This window comes from Gallus gallus, chromosome 3, assembly GCF_016699485.2.
Source record: "Gallus gallus isolate bGalGal1 chromosome 3, bGalGal1.mat.broiler.GRCg7b, whole genome shotgun sequence".
In the NCBI taxonomy this organism is placed as follows: domain Eukaryota; kingdom Metazoa; phylum Chordata; class Aves; order Galliformes; family Phasianidae; genus Gallus; species Gallus gallus.
Genome location: NC_052534.1, coordinates 101307467 through 101330335, shown reverse-complemented (window position 1 = coordinate 101330335; position 22869 = coordinate 101307467). Strand labels below are relative to the sequence as shown.

At 48.0% G+C, this 22869-nt stretch overlaps 1 protein-coding gene across 1 annotated transcript; it reads left to right on the top strand.

Moving 5' to 3' along the window:
- Nucleotides 1-111: 111 nt before the first annotated feature.
- SDC1 (syndecan 1) lies at nt 112-21992 on the top strand. Its single transcript, XM_419972.7, has 5 exons — nt 112-369; nt 17245-17326; nt 18137-18627; nt 18846-18975; nt 19735-21992. The coding sequence occupies exons 1-5, from the start codon at nt 313-315 to the stop codon at nt 19899-19901; spliced, it is 927 nt and encodes a 308-aa protein (XP_419972.2). The 5' UTR covers nt 112-312; the 3' UTR covers nt 19902-21992.
- Nucleotides 21993-22869: the final 877 nt, after the last annotated feature.

Genomic DNA, 22869 nt, shown 5'->3' with positions numbered 1-22869 from the left:
GGCCGGGCCGAGGGGAGCGGGGCGGGGCGGGGCGGGGCCGGAGGGGGTGGCCGTAAGGTGAAGGTTGTTGCCGTGGGTTCATTAAAAGACAGAGTTCAACTCCTCGCGGTCGCAGAGCGCTGCTGGGAGGCTGGTTTGGCAGAGCGCGCGCGAAGGGGAAGATAAGAGCGACTGAGAATATAAGTTTGTGTATTGAAAACTCCCGGAGGAAAGGCGGCGGTTGCTTAATAAAAGCGCACTCCGAGGAGCGGGACAGGAGCGGCGAGACGAGGGCAGGCTGAGCGCTCCCGAGGCCCGCCGAGGAGGAGGACGATGCTGCGCGCTGTGGCCGTGCTGCTGGCAGCGCTCTGCTTCCACGCTGCCGTCCCGGTGAGCGGCGGGCGGGCGGGAGGAGCGGCGCACGTGGGCGGCGGGGCTCCGGGAGGCGCGGGTTCGGATCCCCGCGGGTTCGGCTCCCCGCGTCGACGGGGTTAGCGCGGGGGGGAGCGGCTCCCGTGGCCTTTTGTGCTGCGGGAGTCTTAATTCAAACCAGACCCGCTGCCGCTCTCGACCTGCTGGCGGCCCCGCCCCGGTGCGAGGCAGAGAGCGCGCCGCGACTGTGGAAGCGGGGAGAGCCGGAGCGCGGCCCCCGCGTGCGGTCCTTTGTGACGGGGGGAGGGTGCGCCCGGCGCCTCTGTTCCTCAAACAGAGCTCCTGGAACTCCGCTCGGCGCTTCCCCGAGCTGTACGCCGTCCCGGCCGCCCCGCGAGCCCCTCTTTCTCTGCTTCCAGCTCCAGGAGCTCTCCCGGGGAGCGGCCCGAAGCCGCCGTAAGGCTGAGGGCGGCGTGTCAGCCCCGGCAGCCCGGCTTCCGTGCAGCTGCAGCCGCCAGATGTCATCCACGAACAGGGGATGGCTCTGCCTTTCCCCGGCAGCGCGGCACTTGTTGCGGCTCCCGGGCTCCGTGTGGGGGCATCGCTTGTGGGGTCTTCTGCACTTCTGGGGGGTCAGAAAGGGAAAGGGAAGGGACGGGGGGAAATGGTTGCAAGCTAAAAGAGAGGAGGTTTAGGCTGAATACAAGGAAAAAAGTTTCTGCAGTAAGGGCAGGGGAGCACTGGCACACGTTGCCCAGGGGTGGTGGCTGCCCCATCCCTGGGGACACTCAGAGTCAGGCTGTAGGTGTCCCTGCTCATGGCAGAGGAGTTGGACTAGGTGACCATTAAGGGTCCCTTCCAACTCAAACAATAGTGTGATTTGGAAGTGGTCTGGAGATGCTGTCCAGCAGTGGTTGGGTGAGGCGTGGCCCAACAGCAGGGCCTGAGCTGAGCCCAATGCCTGCAGCTCCGCTGTGCCACCCTGCCTGAGCGCTGCCCGTGGGTCGGGACATCTGGGCCTCGTGGTGGTGAGTGGTTGGGCTGTGAGGAGGCTACAAATGACAGGCGTGTGAGTGTAAGCAGCCCCGTGTCATGGGGAGAGGGCCCCACTCACTGCTTCTGAGTGAGCGTCTTAAGAAATCAAGTGGAAAACCTGCGGTTTGCTTGTGGCCTCCGGAGTGGATTTGGGTAAAATTTACCCTGTGAGAAATCTTTCTTATTAGACGTGATAAAGGCGTGAGGTGAACACTCCTATGGAGTTTTCCAGTGTGTGGGAGATGCTGGGTGACGCTTCAGGTTGAGGGCTGTCTGGCGTGAGCACGGAGCAGAAGTCCTTGGGTGCTCAGCAGTGACTCAGCGATGCTGCTTCCCTCCTGGGGATCACGTGGCCGATTTCCCATGTTGAAATGTCAGTGATGAAGCCTTTCCCACCCGTCTGGAGCCACAGTGACAGAAGGACTCGATGTGAAGAAGAGTGACCCGGGATAGTCCTTTGCCAGGTCACAGCGTTATGGGTGTGCCTGGCTCTTGGTGGTCTGCCTCTGGTACATCACTTGGCCTTGGCTATTACTTCAGGGCTTTGCTAAGCAGCCAGAACAAGAAAGGAGCCATGCAACAGCAGTTTGTTCTGAGTGCTGTTATGTGCAGGAATAGTAAGGGGGTTCCTACTGTGTCCTCAAGATGACACTGCCTTGTTCAAACATCCTATATGACATTCAGTTCCCTCTTTGGAACAATAGGAGCACTGCTTTTCTTGAAATGAGAAGGCTGACACATCCTAACGGGTTCATCTGGTTATTCTCTCAGTGGGAACCTCTTCTAGGATGTAGCCCTGTTGGGAATCCAGCCAAGCTGGGATGCATGACCTGCTGCAGGACAGTGGACAACCCAGCCTGTGTCTTGAGGAAAACAGGGTTTGGATTGTTCCAGTGGGTGTACATGTGTGCTGTTGGTTAAGGCAAGCTTAGCAGGGCAGGCAGAACTCTTTTTCCAAGGGTGATGTCATTCCTATCTGAACGTAAGCTAATTAGAAGAAATGAGGTAGCCCAGCTTGCTTATTAAACATGTAGGCAGCAGATGAGAAGGAAGCACTTTCTTCTGCTGGAATACACACAAATTATGTGACGCTGCTCTATCAAGTGCTGTAAACAGTGCTTCTCCGTGTGAATGCTTGCTTGCTGCTAGCTCCCTGCCAGTAAACAGTGATTCAGCTCTGACAAAGCAGAGAGCTGTAAGCTATGGCTGGTATGGGGTAGGGGGCTCCAGTGCACGTTGGTCGCCTTTTGTTCCAGGCTGCTCTCAGCTTTAAGTGGCTGGAAGAGCTAACATTTGTAATGGCAGCACTCTGAAACTTCTGGAAACCAAACAATCCTCTTTAACAACCCGAGACGTGTTACAGCAAGTGCAGGAAACCTGTAAGCCTTCTAAAATTGAGTGCACTAACCTGAAGTGTAGGCTGCTGTTTTAGCAGCAAAATTGGCCTGTTTTAAGTATGTATTTTGCATTGCTAGTGTGTAGATGTCTCCAGGTGGCCTGTATAGTAGCAGCTTGTTTGATGTGGCTTTTGTGTGTCTAAGGACCATAGTAATGCCTCTGAGATGGATATTCCACAACTGTGTGTGCCATCTCACAGCTAGGGAGCTAGGATTTTAGCAGGGCTGGCTGTGGGAGTGGATAGAGGAGGAATTTTCTTGGGAGAGAGATGACCTCTTTCCCAAGGAGGTGATGCCAGTGATGAAGTAACAGTGCTTTGACACTGCAGCTTCCATATGTTCATGGAATCACAGAACAGTTTGGGGCAAAAGGGACCTCACAGACTGTCAGGTTCCAACCCCCTGCTGTGGGCAGTGTTGCCAACCATTTAAATCGGGCACCAGATCAGGCTGCCCAGGGCCTCGTCCAACCCAGCCCTGAATACCTCCAGAGGTGGAGCACCCACACCCTCTCTGAGCAGCCTGTGTCAGCACCTCGGCCACCCTTTTCAGTGAAACATGTCCCCCTGACATCTAATTAAATTTCCTTTAAGATGTCATCTTAGACATATCTTCATTGACTCAGCCATTAATACAGGACTCTGGCACAGCCAGACCCTGGCGTGCCTGCTGACACATGGGGTACCTCAGGTGGCACAAGCCCTCAGGACAACGTTCACTTGGTGCTCAGGCACCTAGAAGTGAGTCTGTGTGTGCAAGGTGCCAAAGCTCTTATTACTGTCACAGTGGTGTAATCAGTGAGCCAGAGAGTGGTTATTTGACCAGCCCATGTGTCTGCTTCAGGGTGAGTGGCTTGTCTGGGTTCTGTTGACTAGATCTCATTTTGGTCATAAGGGAGCATAGACATCTTTGTTTGTATCTGAGAGTGATAAGCTGAAAGTGCTGCTCTACTTTCTGAAACTTTCCTGGTGGCCCTCTGCATAAACAAACAGGTCAGACAGGTGCCGTGGCTGTGCCAAGAGAACCAGCAGAGCGGTGGGAAACATCAGCTTTCAGCTCGCTCCTGTTCTGGTGCAGCTGGGTCAGTGCCCCCAAACAATGCCGCAGCCTTGCTCTGCTGGAGGCTGGAGTTGGGGGGTACAACTGGGCCCTGGATCTGTGTTCTGACGGGAGAAACATGAGCATAAGCATGAAGGTGCAAAGAGGACACTGTGACCAGAGGCGCGAGGACTTCTGCTCCATCTTACAGATTCATTCATCTGTGCTGAGGAGATGCTCTGAAATGCCAGGATCACGTGGTTGTCCCTTTTGGAGCACTGAGAGTCAGTATTCTTAATGGGTCCCTAAGTTAGAGCCAACTAGCACGATCCATTTGAACTACTGCTCTGCTGGGCTCCAGGTGTACTGCAGCAGTGAGCTTTATCTGGCCTGGCTGAAACCTGCGATAGTGCGCTTTCTGCTGTGGAGATGCTGGTGGAAAAGTTACTGCACTGTGAAGCCTCACCTCAAGGCGAAATGACATTTGGACCTCCTACAAGCAACTCTTGTGGAGCAACATCTGCTAATGCGGTGGTTTCCCAACTTCTCAGTTTCTCAAGCAGTGCCTGGCTGCAGCTGATGTTCTAGGTCTCGTGGAACCGGCCTGGGTCTAACAGAGTCTGTTAGCTTGGGCTCCTTGCCATGCTTGGCTGTAGTGTTTGTATGCCACTGCTGAGACCAGCCTCACCAGTGAGGCTTGCTTTACTGGATGGGAACCAGAGGGTTAGTGGGGTTTGGATGGAGCTAGTAATAGAATTTCCTCTTGAGTCACTGGAGCTGCAGTTAGAACTGAGTCACAGAGATGTTGTAAGCTATGGCGTTCCTGCAAGGTTTCTAGCTTGAAACCTTCTTGGGTTTTGACTCATGCGTCTTGCTGCCATGCATCTGGCAGAACTCTTCCATTGCCTTTATTTTTGCAATGTGATTCACTTTGATGTCCATTCATTTCGTCTTGTAGTGTTTGGGGTTCTTCTCATACCTGAAAGCCCTTAAGGACCGCTTTTGCAGAATGAATCCCAACTAAATTGAAGGCAGAGATAAAAGATGGGGACCTGCCAGCCAACCAGTTGAAAGTACTCAGGCTATCTTGCTTCATGGAGACTCTGTGCTCCTCTCATGCTCCACCTTGTAACTTCGCTGTGCTGCAATGGCAGTGCCCTCAGTGGTGGAGCAAAGGCTAATATCTTGGTTGGCTGCAGGCAGTACTGGGCACGCTGTCACCCAAGCAGCCTTCTGCAGGGTGCAGTTGGTTCATGCAACAGCTTCTCTGGATGCCCTGGCTCCATCAGCTGAGCTCACGCGTGCCATGCTACGGAGTGGGTTGCTCCTTTGTCTGCCTGTGCCACGTGATCCAGAGCTGATTGCCTCTTAATTGCAAGGAAACTTGAACTCTGCTCCAGTTGTAAGGAGAGAGCAACAAACGCTTCCTGGGCAGCACTGCAGACCATGACTGTCCCACGTGGAACATAGAAAAGCTTTACTGATTAGTTTCTAATGGTGGTGGTGGTACATGGTCAGCAGCTCCATCCAGCCATTTGCATCTAGGGGTTACTAGAGGAGCAGACTGCATATTGAAGCCAGAGGTGGGCAGAGGAAAAGTGGAGTCAGGCTGCCATCTGGAGAGCAAGCAGTGATTAGTGTAACTGGTTCCAGATGAGAGCTGTTGTGAAGCTCTGTGTCTTGGCAGTACTGCTGTGGCTGTGTTGGTGAGAGTCTTTGTGTGCTCCCTGGGGTCAGAGCTAGCAGCTCCAGTGTTGTAGGAAGAGATTACCTGGCTCTTTCCTGTCCCCAAACAGGAAATGATGCCTTTTGGTACACTTCTGAGACTAACAGAGGGAAGAAGTATATGCACATACAGGTTACTCTGTCTTGTGCAGTTTGTTGACCAGCTGACAGCAGGATGTGGAGGCTGGAGCCCTGACCCCAGGATGGGTGATGTGGGAGGCTTGTGTTCTTGTGTTCTGCACTCCTACAGGAGCTCAGGGCATCCTGTGCCTTGCAAAGCATCACTCTGGGGCAAGCAGAAGAGAAGCCCTATTATCCCATTGACCAGCTAATAGGCACTTTCTTTAGTGACAGAGCCCAGACTTTCTTTGGTCATGTGGTTGAGGGGAAAGAGAAGTAAAAGTTCAAACCAAAGGAACCACAAAGTTTGCTTGAATTAATATCAGACGCAAACAGTAACGTGGTATTTTTCCAATGCTCAGCTGTGCTCCGTGCATATGAAACTGCAGTAGAGCCTCTCACCTGGCAGATTTGATGGCCAAATGAGATTTGCCCACCCTGCTGGCTCTGCCAGGTTGCAGATGACACCTATGTGCAGTGGAAGGGTGGTAGTGAGGCTTGCATCGAAACTTGCCTAACAGCCTGCAGCTAGACAGCTTTGACTTCTAAATCTGTTTCAGTCCTAATGGAGGAATCATCTAGATTGTGACTACTTTCCCATCAACGAACAAAGCACCTAACAAAGGAGGCTGACTCTGGCATGTCTGGGCAGTGGCAAAGGAGTGCTCTGCTATCGGGCGCTTACATCAACTGACTCATGGCCCCGAACAGGAAAGCTTCGAGCTTAATCCTCCAGTGGCATCAGCTCTGCTCTGAAGCGTCTTTAAATAGCTTGTCAAAAGTTCCTCAGCCTGCTTCTGTAGCTGGGCAGTGGTGGGGAGCTGCTTAGTGCAGAAGATGGGAGACGTGATAATGAAGAATATGAAGTTGGAACTATCATAGCCAGAAAAGTACTGATTGCTCAGTACCCTTCCCCAGCATGCAGCCAAAGGGGGGTGGGGTGGGGGGAAGTGACTCCATATTACACCGGTTCCTTTAAGTTAAATGGGCTGGAAACCACTCGGTCCTGTAGCCAACTTAAGTTTCAGATCACAGAGCAAACCTTATTTATTTTGTCGCCTATGCCATAACAACCCCCCGTGCTCCCTTCTGCATCCAGGTTGCCTGCTGGGAGTGTTCCCGTGCGTCATTTAGGGGCACACCAGTTGGCAAGGCTTGAAACTGTGCCTGAGATCCACCTAATAATTGGATGGTGTAGATTGTGTTCCAGTGCCTGGGGATGTTCGCTGATGTTGTTTAATTTGGGAGTATGGATGTAGCCAGTGGGTCTTTGGCAACAGGCCCAGAATGTTAGGAAACTGTGAAAACTGCAGTATTCAGTAAAAGAAAGTAAAAGCTCTTAGTAGGAGATGATGACTGTCTCATTGAATACTGAACCTTTTGGGGTGTATCGGGATGAGCAACAAAAGGTGCTGGAGAAATTCTATGCAATCAGTCCTGAGACCCACAAGGTGAATAATATGAACCTGGAATGGCAGAGCATCCAGTGTGGTAGTGGAGGTGCTGGTAGTACTCAGCCTGCAGTTTTGGAGTTAGCCCATAAGATTGTCCTGGAGTCTTTTATGCTCTGCTTTCTTTAGAGGTCTGTTGTGCTGACCAGAGTTCGTAGTCATTGAGTAGACCCAGAACTGTATTCCTCTACAAAGCATCTTTAAGTTACTGCTGTTGGAACAGTTGTCTTCATAGATAGAATCATAGAATGGCTTGGGTTGGAAGAGACCTCAAGGATCATGAAGTTTCAGCCCCCCTGCTGCAGGCAGGGCCACCAACCTCTGTATCTAATACTAGACCAGGCCTCTTACTTAGCATCTAACTATTCTGAAGGTATTGCTTGTCAGAAGCTTGTCTGACTTAAGGGCTGTTGTGCTAAGACTAACTTCATACTGAAGCACTTGGCCTTGCATTGCCCGCTGTCTTTTGTAATAGTCCACTCTATAGATACAACACGAAACGGTTTAAGTGAGCTACTCTGGATCAGAGTTGATTTGTTTAATGTTAATCCACATGCTGTTTACTCAATAAATGCCTAATGTACCTTTCTGTAGTGAGCTGTAGTGGCTCTTTAAGAGGACTTCTGGGATGGGGGAACTGAGGTTTTCCCAACCTGTGGTGTGACTGCTGCATCTGGTGATGTTCAGTCCTTTTGTGCACGGCTTAGTCATGCTAATGCAACTACATCTGTTTGGTAAGGATGGCATCTGCATCATCAACAGGCTATGCTTAGTCAATGCTGTGAGATGCTGTGGATAAAGCAGACCTGGTGCTATGACTCATGATGTAAGGGAAGATGTAATTTCTTCACATCCATGCTGGTTTTCTTGAAGCTGGAAATGGTGGGGCGTAGAAGCAAATGCAAGCTTGCAGTTGACTGGCACAAGTCTTGCAGTGCAGAACAGAGCTCAGCAGAACTAGCTAGAGCTTAACTGTAGTGGGCGTGACCAAAGCAGAAGGCAGTTGCTGAATGCTGACTGCTGGCTCACTTTGCTGCCCAAGCCTGGTTTGCTTTTGCACCTCCCTTGCAAATGGTCAGCGCCTTCTGCAGTGAACTGGTGAACAACAGCATAAAGGTTGTGAGTGTGACCCACCTTGCCGTCTGGCGTGCATATGTGAGACAGATATTGGGATGGGTCTGTTTGGGCCAGGTGGTTCTTTCTGAAGGACTCTTGAGCTCTCTGATCATTGAGCTCTGCAGAGGGGGTGCGCCTGGAGGGAAGTGGGGGCAGAGCTATGGAGCTGGGTATGAGATTCATAACGAAATACAGTGCTTAAAGGTAACGAATGTCTGGGATGTTTGTATGGAACATGCAGGTCCAGAAATACTGTCGGTAAATTCTTAGTGCGATGTCCAGGGATCTTTATCTGAACCTTGGATTTCACTGAACAAGCTTAGTACTGCAAGCACTCTGCTCAAATTAAAAACCTGTATGTGTATTACTAATACAGTGAAAATGCTTCTGTGATCCTTCAAGAAGATCTTACAGCTTTGTCTCCTGGCTCCTGGGTATATCTCACTCGAGGTAATTGCTAGGGGAGAAGAGAGAAACTCCTAGGAGCAAGATAAGAACCTAGGTCCTCTCCTGGCCATATGCCTAGATACTGAAGGCTGTTGCATTCGTTCTTGCCTCATAACAATTCCTGGAGGCAGAAGGTATTCCTGATTGTACGTTGACTCCCCTTCATAAGGTGAACAGATCATATTCCCTCTCAGAATACCACCTAGCATGGTGTTGGTGTCACCTCTGACCTCTGGGAATCATCTGTTCAGGTCAGGGCACTGGTGCAGTTGCAGCCTTGCTCATGCTGATGCAAAAGAACATGGAGCTCATTTGAGATGGGTAGTAGTTCCACCAGCCAAGTTGTGTGGCATCTGTGCCCAGGAAAGAGGCTTCCCAGAGACCAGAGGCACACGCATATTTCCTGGTGCTCTCAGAGAGGCAGTGTGCCACCAGCCTACTCTGAGAAGCTGTAGAGCACATCATGCTTTCCTACAGACTCGTGTCCAGTTTCTGAGCTGGAGCTTCCTGGGCCGAATGACCACAGGATAGGTGCTTCTGTCCTTTGATCATCATGTGGCCCTTTCTCGTACAGAGAGGGCCAAAACTGGACCTAACACTGCAGATTAACCCTCACCAATGCTGAGTGAGTAGAGAGGAAGAGCTACCTCTCTTGATCTGCTGGCAATGGTTTGCCTCATGCAGCCAAGATGTAGTCTGAAAGTGGGTTTGAGGTAAGAGCTGCAATAAATCGATTTGCTTTGCTGGGATTTTCACTCCAGTGATGGTCCATAACACAGGAAGTGTGGACAGCTGGAGATGGTGCAAGGAGAGGAATTTGTGCCCAGCTGCAAGCCAGACTGTTTACAGGAATATAAGTGAGCACATGGATGGGCATGGGGACTGGTTTTGCTGGGTCTGCTGTTAGAGACCTAAGGTCAACATGTATGAATGCGTTAGAGGGTAACACTACAAAGATCAGTCTCCATTTAAGTGGCTGCCAGCATCATCTATCTGGTCTTTGCAGCAGCTAGGCATGTTGTGATATATGGTAGCCAGAGAGCATGTGGCTGTGCTGCTGCAAGGGGATGAAAATGTGTCAGGAACTGTAGTTCTTGTCACTTGTAGTTGTTATACTGGTGGGGTCGTGTTTATCTGTGTTGTGTGCATGGGTAGTGGTTTTGAGATGCTGAAGGTCCTCACTGGATGGGATTGTAGTTCATAGAGAATGTGACCTGCAGTATACACTTGCCTTTTAAACCTCATTAGCTCAGGGTTCCTGGGACTGGCAGCCCACCGCTGGCTTTGGGTGGAACTAGGCCATTCTGCGTCAGTGCTTTTCCAATCCAGTAGGTGAACTGCCTGTTGGCTGCAAAACTCAACCTTTGCTGCTTGTTTTTCTACACCACAAACTAAGAAATTCCGGTGACATTAAAGGATTTGAAGACACGTTAGATATGTCCGGGTCTCAGCTATTGAACCTTGCTGCTCATCTCTCAGACCAGCTGAAACCAAGTAATTCCCCAAGATGAACTGGTGCTGTCAGCTACTGGGCCTCTTTTGCTGTACCTCTTCAGGATTTTGCATTGACTGTGGCATTTTGGTGCTATCTGAAGAAACACAACTGAACTATCAAGATGCTAAAGAGCTGATGCTAAAGGCTCCTTCAAGAAGAGCAGTTCTAGCTCAAGACTGAACCGACTGCTTCCCATGAGATTATCTTAAAGGAGAAGAGCTTCTCATTAGATTGCATGTTCAAAACAGGCTGCCTTGGATGTGGGAGATGAGGTACTGAGCTCTGATTGTGACTTCTTGGGCTATATTGTACAGCCCAAACCTGCCACTGGCACACAGGGTGCTAGTTTGTAGGCATGGTGAGATTCACTCACTGGCCTGAGCTGTATTGCTTGGCTATTAGAACAGGTTGACATGAGTACAAGCAGTGTGTATTAACTCTCTGGTTTGATACATCCAGGTAAGAGAGCAGGAGCACAGACTTGAAGTTTCTCTATGTTGCTGAAGGACCCGCTGAACTTGTCAAAGAGTTGGCTGAGAGATGGTTGGGAAGCAGCTCAGCTGTGTCAGAACTGAGTCTTAAGAACAAACCTTACCCATCCCGAACAAAGGAACTCTCCAGAAGAGAAGTCTCCCTGCAACCTCTCTGCTTGCTCCTTATATAAACCTGTGCGGTCCTTTGAGTCAGCCTCTGCTTTGCATGCTGCCCGCAGTCTGAGGGTGGCAATGCACACTTCCATAATGCACAGCTGCAGCAGGGCATTTCGTGGCCCCTCTGCCGCGGGGTGCTGAGTGCGTGTCAGCATCCCAGGAACCCGGGCTGTGATTCTGTAGGAACTACTGCAGCAGCCCTGGCTGCCGCGCCGTGCCCTGTGCCAATACAAACACTTGTGCATTCATGCGCTGAGCACAGAACTGGTCTTGCTGGAAAATTCTTTGCATGACAGTGTTGGTTTACTTTGTTGTTTCTTTTTCTCCTTTAACCAGACCAGTTCCCTGATCTGGGTCATCACAAGACTGTGTGAATACGGGGGACGGTCCAGGGAGCGTGAAGTGACACGCTTGTGCGGGAGGCGGTGGGGTGAACTGCAGTTGAAAGGGCCGTGCTGCAGAACGTGAAACCCAAGCTGAGAGCGACAAGCTGGCTCATTTTCACTCTTGGCATGTTGATTGCTGGGTTTTGGCCCTACTTAATTACAAAAGTTGCCCTGTCACAGTAAGGAGATGTAGTGGTGGTTGGGCAACAGCGCGGTAGTGAGCAGGTGAGACTCTGGAGCTAGTAGAACTGTAGCTGCAGTGCATATGGAGTAGCTATATGGAGAATGGTTGGGCCCTGGAATGGCTCCCCAGGGCGGTGGGCACAGCTCCGAGCTGCCAGAGCTCAAGGAGCATTTGGACACTGCTCTCAGACATGGGGGCTGGATTCTGTCTGGGCCTATGTGGAGCCAGGAGTTGGATTCAGTGATCCTGGGGGTTTATTCCAATGGGATGTTCTGTGATTCCATGCAGTCTGTGGGCTGCTCGGAGCACAGTCTGTAGTTGGCTTTGTGCTCTGACCTTTGCTGCTAGCCTGCTGCTTTAGCTCCTGTGGGATGAGAACTATATCACTAGCCTGCAGGGTCACCAGGCAGCGCTACTGCTTGTCCTGAGCTGTGGAAAGACAGGAGGAACATCTGGAAGAGATGCTAGCTGAGATGGTGCCATGCTGCTGTTGGCTTCTGGCAAGTCAGATATGCACAGCAGCATTGCTTCTGACTTGTCACATAAAGAGCACCAGTTCTGTTTCAGCTATCCCAGTCTGCCCATTAAAATGAAGGATGTGTGTGGCTGACAGTGCCAGCAGGCTGCAGGAGGGGGCTATAGGTGAGGTTGGTGGTGGGTTCTGCCTTCTTTTTGCTTAACAGTCGAGGCTGCCTGCAGACCCTGGAGAGCTGGGGCTGGAATTAATCATGTGTGGGTTATTAACTGCAGAATATCAAGGTTTAACAAAGCTAAAGTTTCTTTCAGCAGGAGGTTTTATCTTCCCACGCACTAATATAAATATTTTGAGGCCAGAAGCTCTTCAGGCTGCCCTGCCTCAGATAGCAGGGCTAGCCCTCATAACAGAATTGCCCTTCAATATATAGAAAAAGATCAAAGAAACCTTTTCACGTGGGTTTATTTTAGGGCTGCTCAAAGCCTTGTGTAAGTCTGCAGCGTAATATGTGGTAGGCAAATTAGAAAGCAAATACTTATTTGTGTAAATCTCTTCAAACTGCATAGCAGGTCGTTGGTTTTGCTTCCCATAGAGCTGGCAGAATGTTACAGGGCGGTCAGGGAGGTGTTTGAGCTGGAAGAGCTCATCCCTTCCCAGCTCAATGAGGAGGATTTACAACTCTGAGAAATAAATGTGCAAATTTAACAGCATTATTCAGATAATGGAGGATTTCGGGTATTTTTGATGCTGCTGTAATTGGCTGATCGCTAACCGGGATTAACAAGAGTGGGATACAAATCACCCCTAATCTAGTTCAGGGCTTGTAGCAGCTTGTGGCAAAGCCAGTGGTTTTGCTTACCTCAAAGAGCAGTTTGAAATGTGCTGCTTCCTTTCACATATGCCCCGACTTCAAGTTAAAGAAATGTGGTTCCCAGTTTGGGTGGGGTGAGATCAACTAATAAACTATAAATCTCCCCTGCACCGTGAGACAGTGCTTGAGATAGAGCAGCACAGAAGGATCCTTGGGTTGAGACTGGGAGCGAGATGAAGACCGAAGAATGGGTAGAAATTATGCTTCAGATCTTTTTCTTTACAAGTCTGGTGTGTGTCAGACTTCTGGAGCCAATAATATTGCTAATGAATTGTCAAAATTCTTGATTAAATTGAAGATGCCACTGAGCAGCTTTCTGGTTGTCCCAGCAGAACTGAATAGCTATTGTTGTGTAACAATGCAGCCCTCAGTGAGAGCAGAACCCAGCAGCTTCCTGAGGGTTTCCCCTAGACGGACTGCTTGAGACTTGGAAGTGCTTAGCAGGCACTGCTCAGCACTATCAGAAGTGCTGGTAAAATGCTTCTCCCTCGTGTTATGCAACTGAGATCAGTGACACCAAACCAAATCGCTGTGCTAGGCAAGTATTGCTAGTCGGTTGTATGAGATGCATTTAAAAATGAAAGAATTAATTAAAAAAAGAAAAGCTTGTTGTGTCATGGGGTTGGTGGTTGGACAAGATTTTATTGGTCTCAGACCTTCATGATTCTATCAATTTTTTTTTTAAGTAAAAAACGTTGTAGGTGGAGTAGCAAAATCACCAGATCTTCAGATAGAATACAAGGAATGCCATCAGAGCTCTGTCCTTGAAGGATCCACAGCCTGAACTGAACTGTGTTCATACAGTCCCTCATCAGTTATGTAGGCTGCTCCAAAAGTAATGTCTTTTCTTTATTTCCATGGAAACCACAACAGGTACAAAGAGTGCAATGGCACTGTTGGATAGAGAAAATTCTCAGCTACACACACTATATTTCAGCAGTCACCACTGTAAGCTGTGCATTTTTGTCAGTGATGAACATGAGCCCTTGTAAGAATCTGCATGGCTGCCTGGAATGTGGCTTATCTTTCACACTGTTGTTGCCACTGCTTCGCTGTGCTCACATCCACTGTTTGATCTCCAGAAATGTTCAGCAAGCATCAGTGAATGTCAACGGGTGCCATTTTTTTTCTGCCTGGAGGAATTCATTTGCTCACCTTTGTTTCCTCCATACTTCCATGTCAGACTCCATGTTGTCACACTGTGCCCCTCTGCTGCCATCTGTCACACAGCAACAACATGTAATGGGATATTGGTGGGATGGTTCAACCTGTGCTGCCGTAACACCAACATCTTCATGTGACCTTGTGGGCCAGCATAATAAAACAGCATTACTTTCAGAGCAGCTCTCACATAATGTGACTGGTCTGGGAGTAGTCCCGGAGGTCTGAAAATTCAGCTGGATGACGATGGAAGTGATTTCTAAAAGCACACCTACAGTAGCTAACGGGATCCAGAGTTTTCAGCAGAGCGAAGCTTTGATTTCTTTCCAGCACTTATACAACACAACCTGGCAATTCTGTGTTCTGCACTCCTAATCCTCTTGACTAACCCAGACCTCTCCCGTTGGTGAAACTCATTTGCAATGAAAGATCATGGACAAGACTTGACCATGAGGTGTGTGTTTGTCTGAACAGCACAATGTCTCTTCTATTTTTAATCCAAACCCAGATTAGTTTGATCTCTTTTAGTGCTGCTTTGAGTCAGTGTCTTACGTTAGCCTTGTGTCTGAAGTTCTTCAGCAGCAGCAAATCATTACAGAAGCATGACCTTCCTGCAGTGCTTAAATCCTGTGGTGTCAGAAGGAAAGGACATTGCCTTTCACACCTACTGAAGCTACAGTTTATGGAGCAAGAAGGGTAGCCTTCATATAAGTGAACATAAATTTTCCTTGATGTTTGTGTCATGAAGTGGATGGTGTAATGAGTTACATCACTTTGTGGGCATTCTTACTGGTAAGACACGTGAGTGGTTCTGTAATGTCTCCTGAGGCTTCTTAGAAATCCTGTATAAGCTACCTCTGAAGGTTCAGATTTGGAGGGAAGTTAATCTTGATCCTAGGTAAAGACCGTGGTGTAAGACCTTAGTCTGTCTTGGTAGTCCCATTCTTCAGTTAAAACCTCGGAGGGACTGCTAACATCTTCCCACCAGGAGAACATATTCCCCTTCTGCACCCAAAGCCAAGCAGGGTGAGAGGACGAAGGATTGTGATGACGGAACAAAAGCTGGAGAGAAATGCTCTCAGTCCCCCAGTCCACCCCAGTGGTATGGTTTGTGAAACCTGACTTTGCTTCTGGACTTACTGGAAAGGAAGAAAGATTGAGGGGGTGGTGAATTTGGGAAGCCTGGCAGTCTTTCCATGTTCTTTCAGCACCAATAGTTCATGCTCAATACTTGAAGTGCGATGAGATCAGCTTGGGTGAGTCACTGGCCTTGGACACGAGCAGGAAAGCGTACAGGAAGTACTCCTCTGACCTACTTTCCATGGATGAGTGCATAAGCACAGAGCAAACAAGCAGGGGCAGATCTGAAAATCCAGATCACCTGATGACGTGCAGCTAAACAAAAGATCGAAAGACAACTCAGAAATTGTTCTAGAAGTATGCTAGAAGCTGAAAGAAAAGATACATTTCTTACCGGTAGTGAAGTGGCATCCAAAGAAGGATGCTAAAAAGGCTCAGTGTGTGTGTTCTTGTTCTCTTATTTTTTGTCCTTAAATAGTTATCTAACTATAGTGATTGCTTTGAAGAGGTGAGGTCATGGATATGAATAAGTTGTTGACAGGCTGCCTGCTTATTTGTGTTCAGAGACCGTCTAATGGGCTAGTTAACCACCTTGGGAATGAATTGTTCTATAGGAGCATCTGGAATGGGCATAAAGGCATAAAGGAAGGAGAAGAAAACTGTGCAAACCCAATACGTTAAAAAGAAATGGAGTGAATAAATACAGCCGTGTAGGTAATAAAGTTGACAATGAGAAAATTCAATTACTTTGCCTGACATCATACCACTGCTGGCTGACTTCTTGTTAGGATGAAAACAGGCCTTGTTTCTAAACAACACTATGTTGATGCATACAAGAGGAATGGTGGGCCTGGTGCAAGGCCAGCAAGGATATCTGCTCCTGCTTTCAAATAATGAACTGAGATTTCATGGTCCTGCTAAAACCACAGCTGGAGACAGACCTCACTTAGATGGTGCAGTATCTGCCAGACTTGAAGACTGGGCAGGGCTGGAAATGGATGGTGAGGGCATTTTGGGGGGAAGGGTCAGATTCTTTTCAGTGATACCCAGTGACAGGATGGGAGGCACTGGGCACTAACTGGAACATAGAAGTGCCTGTCTGAGCATAGGGGAAAATTCCTTACCATGAGGGTGACGAAGCACAGGCACAGATTTCCATGGGAGGCTGCAGAGTATCCTCCTTGGAGATCTCCACAACCCTCCTGGATGTGGTGCTGGGTGCACTGATGCTCCTTGCTTGAGTGGGGGTTGGGCCACGTGCACCCAGAGGTCCCTTCTGACCTCAGCCATTCTGGGATAGAGTGTGTGTGTGAAAATTCTGGAAGTGTAGTTTGATGAGGAAAGATGAAATGCAGAAGCAATGACTGGTTAGGTTGTGGTAGTTCCCCCATTGGTAGAAATAAATGGGGCTAGACATGAGCTGTGAGTCCTGCGTGTCTGCTGTTGTGAACAGTAAGTGTATACAGCAGGAGCCAACAAAAGGAATGAAGTAATCACACTGCTTTGTTTAGTATTGTCTTCTTTGGATATCCTGAACAGCTTTTGAACATTGTGTTATGACAAACAAGTGCATTAGAACAGGGGTTTGGCCTCTTGTTTTGGCACTGAGTTTGGCTGCTGGTTATTGTACTCCTTATACAATACAGGGAGAGAGCTCAGGGCTGTATTCTACATGTGGAATGTGGAATTCTACAGACTGGCTTCTATCTCAGGACTCGATATGAGTGTCCGCTCTTTAGAGAATCTCATTCCACTTCATTAAATGCTGTGGTTTCAGATAGCACAACAGCATTGGAAGGGCTCAGAAAGGCAGAGAAGCCAAAGTACTCTGTTTACCCTTCCTTTCATCCCCTTGAAAGCGATGCAGGTAATCACAGATGAACAGGTTGGTAGATAGCAAAGATGTGAGCAGCCAGAACTTGAAGCAGCGTGACTACGTTGTGTATGGACTGAGCACTGGCTGCTGCCAAGATGCGGCTTTCTGAACTCATTCCTTGCTTTCTACTTTCCCAAAGTAAGTGCAGCCTGGAAAGCAGCACAGAAGGGAGGTGGCAAGAGGCAAGACTGACCTTTCTGACAGTGAACAGACTGATCAGAACTGCTCTTCTGGGGCGGGGGATGGAGTGAGGAACAAAAAGAAAATGTAGTCTGAGCAGAGAAAGTTTGTGTAACCTTCCGGAGCCCGTAGAGGACTCAGCACAAACAGCATGGTTAGTTTAAGTGATTGCATCACTAACATGTATTTTCCCCTTCTCTTTAAAGCAAACTACAAATCTGAACCTTCCTCCTGAAGATCTCGATTCTTCTGGTGATGATGATGATGGATTCTCAGGTTCAGGTGCAGGTGAGTGACTTGCATTGTTAGTGCTTCACCCTTCCAGATGTGCCAGTCACGATCTGGATGAAGATCCTGAACATCCTGGCTAAAAGGAGGGGGGAAGAATAATCACACGTGTCCCAGCATATTGACTTTGGAACAGAAAAGGAGTCTGATCTGTTTGTCTTGTATTGCTCCAGAGATGAACAATTAGGAGAAAATGAATTGTAGGAGACTTGAAATGGAGCAGAAGCAGGTATACCATATGTCCCTGCTGATATATTGCTTGAAGAGGTAGGAAACTGCAGTGATTCTTCACTTGTGAGGCACAGAGACTATAAGGGCATTTAGCCTCTCTCACAAGCTGGAAGGAGATACCAGTTGAGGGTGTGTGAACCTACTTGCCAGCATACATCCAGTGCATACTTTATCATCAGATGTGCAATTTCCTATGGGCCATAGTTTTTTTTTTTGAAACATTATAAAAGGTTTTTAGGGTGGGGAAAAAGTCTGTCAGAATGATTACTTAAATGCATGAGAGGCACCTTTTGACGTTCAGTATTGGACTTGAAGTTGGGGAGATGCCACCAAGAGAAAAGCAAGCTATTGGGAACTAAACCACGGTATCCTTCTGCTTCCCTCCAGCCATGTGCTTGTATTTTATGTGAAATTGATCTGAGCCTTTCTTACTACACTGAAAAAGAGAAGGAGTTAGAAAGTGAACTGCTGTTACTACAGAAATTGGCTGTGCAGGTTGGGCTTCCTCCTCTAGAGCAGCATCCTGCAGATACCATCAGCAGGTCTCTAAGCTGGTCGGGGATATTTTTTGTTTTGCAGGTCCCCTGCCTGATCAGTCTCTCACCTGGAGAATGCCAGCAGAGCCGACCAATTCCTCGTTGCTGGCAACAGCAGTGGTTTTCAATGAACAGCTGTTTCCTAGGATTGAGAGCCGAACTGAAAAGAAAGTAACAACTCCACCTGCAACTAGTCGTGTAGTGACAGAGGAGCCAGTTGTAGCTGTGAAGGATGAAACACCCTTGTTGGGCTCACCTGATGAGAAACCAACAGACGATGCAGTTGTAACAACAGCAAGAAGTCCCACTACTCACTTCCCTTCGGTGCTTCATGTAGTTCCTTCAGAAGCCTCAGGCACAGTCCATGAGCTCGAACCTAAAACCCCTGGCTCTGAGATGCCAGACACTAAAGGTGTGCCTGAGACCAACTCCACCACCCATCCGGAGGGGGACATCGCTGCTGCTCCCACGACAGCTCCAGGCGACGTAGCTCCTACACATGAGGAGGTTTCTGAAGATGGCTCAGGAGACCCGGTGAGGACTGGTAGCTTTGGTATCCTTTCCAGGGAGATTGCTCTGGTTGTATGTAGGAAGGGCTGGTTGGCAGGAAGGCCTGATAATTTGTGCAAACAAAGGATCAGTTTAATCCTTTATATTGGTGGGGAAGGAGGGTTAGATAAGAAAAAAAAAACAAAGCTATAGAAACAGACATGATGAAAAACATGAATAACCTGCCTTGTACGTCCCAACAGGGAGACTTCATCTTGGTTAAAGATGAGGATTTGGTCCCTACCCAGAACTCTGAAGTGCCGGCTGACTCTGGGAGGAATGCCAAAGCAGCAGGAGCCTCGGGAATTATGGACAGAAAAGAAGTTCTTGGAGGTACCTGATATTCTGGATTTCTAGTTGGCTCCCATAGGAGTCTCCCAGGCAGTAGAAGCTGCAGCTCTACAAGTATGGCTCAGAGCATGAGGGTGGATCTTTTATGCTAGACCTCTCTGAGATGAGCGTGGTTCATGATTTTGTGTTGCTGAAACCCTGATGGGGACAATATATTAATCTGATAATAGCAAAGCAGTCACCACTAGTTGTCTGGAATTATAAGTTTAAACCTATTCCTTCACTCAAAAATTACTGTAAAACTGCCCTAATGCTGCTTGGGTCCATTTTCTAGAGTTCAGCAACACTGTCTTGCTCCATTCTGGGCGCTTTGCAGCGTGGCCCAGTGGGAGATCTTTAGTAGATTTTGTAGATGAGGGTGGTGAGACACTGGAACAGGTTGCCTGGTGTGGTTGTGAATGCCCTCTCACTGGAAGCATTCCAGGCCAGGCTGGATGGGGCTCTGAGCAATCTGGTCTAAAGGGAGGTGTCTCTGCCTATAGCAGGGGGTTGGAACTACATGATCTTAAGGTCCTTTCCAACCCAAACCATTCTATGATTCTATTATTTACCACATGTAGATGAGTGGGCTCTTGGCAATGGAAGGATGACTGTTTTGGTGGGGCAGAAGGACAAATTCATATTTGGATATAATGAATTCAGGGACCACGCTTTAAGGAACAGCCTGGAAGCACACAGTCATACCAGTGTTAGCTGGCATGGCGTCTAGAGTAATAATTTGTGTCTTTTCCTCCCTTCTAGGTGTTATTGCTGGAGGACTGGTAGGCTTGGTGTTTGCAGTGTTTCTAGTTGCATTTATGCTGTACAGAATGAAGAAAAAAGACGAAGGAAGCTATTCACTGGATGAACCGAAACAGTCTAATGGAGGATACCAAAAACCACACAAACAAGAAGAGTTCTATGCATAAACACTGATCTTCAGGACACTTCATTACATCTTTCTTGGACTCTTCTCGCCCTGCACGTGGACCTCCTAGTGCGCTTTGCATTGAACTTAAGCCATATGATCACTGGGTTATTTGCCCTTACCACCTTGCCATTGGAAATTTTATAACTACAGAATAGATCTGGATTCACTGAACGTTCCCTGCTTTCTTGCACAACTTTTTTTTTTTTTAACAGAAGTGGGGCTGCAAGTTCCCAAACTCGCTTTGGTTTATCTTAAGGACTGCTGGGGCAGGCGATGGGGAGAAGATAAAGGAGCACTGTATGTATCAACCTTTTGATATTTAGGGAAAGGGATGGCAAGAATAAATGATTAACAGTGCTCAAATTCTGTATTGCAGGGATCCTTCCTATTTAACTCGTAGATGTGTTTTTAAGTGTAACAAATGGCTGCTCTGGGCAGAAGTTTGGTACACTGCAATACTCTAGCTCTTTCTAGCTGCCGTACTTGGAGCATTTAATGCCTATGAAACATCATGCTGAACATGATTGCTAATGAAAGGAGGTGTGAGGGGCAGGGTAAGCAAATGACTTAGTGGTTTAGAATAACTTATATTTTGGAAAGATCACAACGTTATCCTATATGCTGAACCAGCTCCTATGCAGCTGGCGCGTATACTAATACCAAACCAACCCCAAAGACCCAAAAACTAAGTAGAGAGTTCATTTTACCGGTAGCATCGGTCTGTCCTACCACCAACTTGCTCATTCTAGGCTTAGGTAAGAAATGCATTTTTCTAAGCAATCTCATCTCAGATACTCCCTCTTCTTCGGTGCTGAATCTTCTTGGCTGCCCTGCTGTAAATACTCCAATCTGTGCTGTGTAGTCACCAGATGACTGATGGCACGTTGTAGCACCAGCCACTCTGTGCACTGCTTACAGAGTTATCTCAGATTGTGGCCTGCCTTGTGTGCTACAGAAAACCTTGGCACAAGGGGTGAAAGGTAGAAAGCAGCATATTGTAATTTTGCAGCTAAGGAGTAGAGAAACGCAGCATCTGACACAAGTCTAACGAAGGCTTAGTGTGTAGAAGGCCTTAAATAGATACAAGTTGATGTGCTTGTCTGTCATGACTCTGGAAGGCCTCTCTTCAGGAGCTGTTCCTGCACTTTGGAGAGAAGCAGCCCTTGGAGTGTCAGACTAGCAAGGGCTAAGAAGCACCTCCTGAGGAAGGTCTGGATGCCTGACGCTCTTGGTGGTCAATGCATTGCCAGATGGAAGGCACCGAAGCCTCACTGAGGGTTTGGAGTTCTCCAGAGCATCTCAAACCGAGCAGGAAGAGAAGTGTGGTGTTCTGCACGAGCCTTACTTCTGCTCTGCCTTCAGCTAGCTCCTCGCAAGGTCAGTTGGACATCACTCAGCACAGAAGGCATGGGGGGTGGAGGAGCATTTACAGCTGATGTACATATTTGTGCTGTTGAGCCAGAGGGAATGATTGGAGAATACTGGAGAGTATTGCAACAGCTGGTACAAATGTTGCACATTAACACTAAAACTTTAAAACCTGTAGTAACTTAAATGAAGTATAAAACACTCCTGAGCTGCTATGCAGCTAAAATCAGTGCCTTCTCTACAAGCCCAAGAAAAATCACTTTTTGATTCAAAACTCTTCTTGATGCCTAAGAAACACTTGTGCGTACATGTAGCTGGCTGTTTTTAAGTAAAGCTGCAAAGTCCATTATGTCTTTTTTTTTTTTAACTGAATGATTTTTTTTATAGGTTAATGCAACAACCAGACGGTGTTAATTTCAGCTGTAATTCTTTGCTTTGTATAGGAATGTAGAAATGTTGTTTGATAGGTTTATCTATGAAAAGATTCTTGTAAAGCACAGGAAGATAAAGTGGTAAACTTCAGTTGTACCTCAGAACCTTGCTGGGGGGAAAGGAAAAACTGTATATTTTGGTAGTCTAAACTGACAGTTTGTGAAACAAACATGACATTCTGTGTTATTTAAGTGGTACAAATGAAATCCAAGTTCTAACAAAAGATGCAACATTCAGATATCTGTATGCCGTGTAAAGGTATACTGCAATAAAAATGGCATTTCGGCAAGAATGTGTCCAGCTTGTGAATGTTGCTCCGTATAGTGCTTCACAAAGTAGATGAGGTTTGTAAGACTTCCCACGTCTTTAAGGAATTTGGATTTTAAGTATGAAATGTGAGGTGTGGTGCTAAATGTAAGGAGATTCAGCTCGGGATGGGGAAGGCTCTCACCCTGCTCTGGATGCCAGGCTGGTGGCAGGCTGCTTCACTCTGCGCCTACAAACAGGCTGGAGCTGAGACTTGTGTGGAAGCAAGTCAGAGTCCTTTGGCAGTTCATACTGTGCTTTCCTGAAGGGGTGAAAAAGACTATAAGTCTTCCACAAAGCTTGCTCGTAGGACCTGGCTCTTCTGCCTCTAGGAGTTTGAGTGTGGGGAAGGCTCCAGTATGGGCAATGCCAACTCCTCCTTTCCTCCACGGAAGCATTCCAGGCCAGGCTGGACGGGGCTGTGAGGAACCTGGTCTACAGGGAGGTGTCCCTGCCTATAGCAGGGGGTTGGAACTACATGATCTTAAAGGTCCCTTCCAACCCAAACTGTTCTATCATTCTATGATTCCACTGAAATGTACTTTGCAGGACAAATTTGGAGACTGTTCCTTCAGGGAGAACAGAGCAGGCCTAGGTATTTTATATAGCATCTATTACTCCTGGGTGCAGCAGCTGGTGTTGGAGGAGATGAAGGAAAAGTGAAGTAGAGAAAAATGTCCTTCACAAAATGAAGAAGTCAAAAGCTCCCCTGCCTGGCTGGGTGGGTCTGAGCCTACGCCATGGCTGTCCAACCTTTTGACTTGCCTGGGCCACACTGAGTGACCAGGAATTGTCTTGGGCTGCATATAAAATATGTAATAATGTTAACATATATGAGTAACAAAACTTTTTATTTATAT

Excerpts from the sequence above, each read along its gene's own strand:
- SDC1 (XM_419972.7), top strand. The coding sequence starts at position 313 with ATGCTGCGCGCTGTGGCCGTGCTGCTGGCAGCGCTCTGCTTCCACGCT. Across the intron at positions 370-17,244 it reads GCTTCCACGCTGCCGTCCCG|CAAACTACAAATCTGAACCT; the intron begins GTGAGCGGCGGG and ends TTCTCTTTAAAG. Across the intron at positions 18,628-18,845 it reads AAGATGGCTCAGGAGACCCG|GGAGACTTCATCTTGGTTAA; the intron begins GTGAGGACTGGT and ends ACGTCCCAACAG.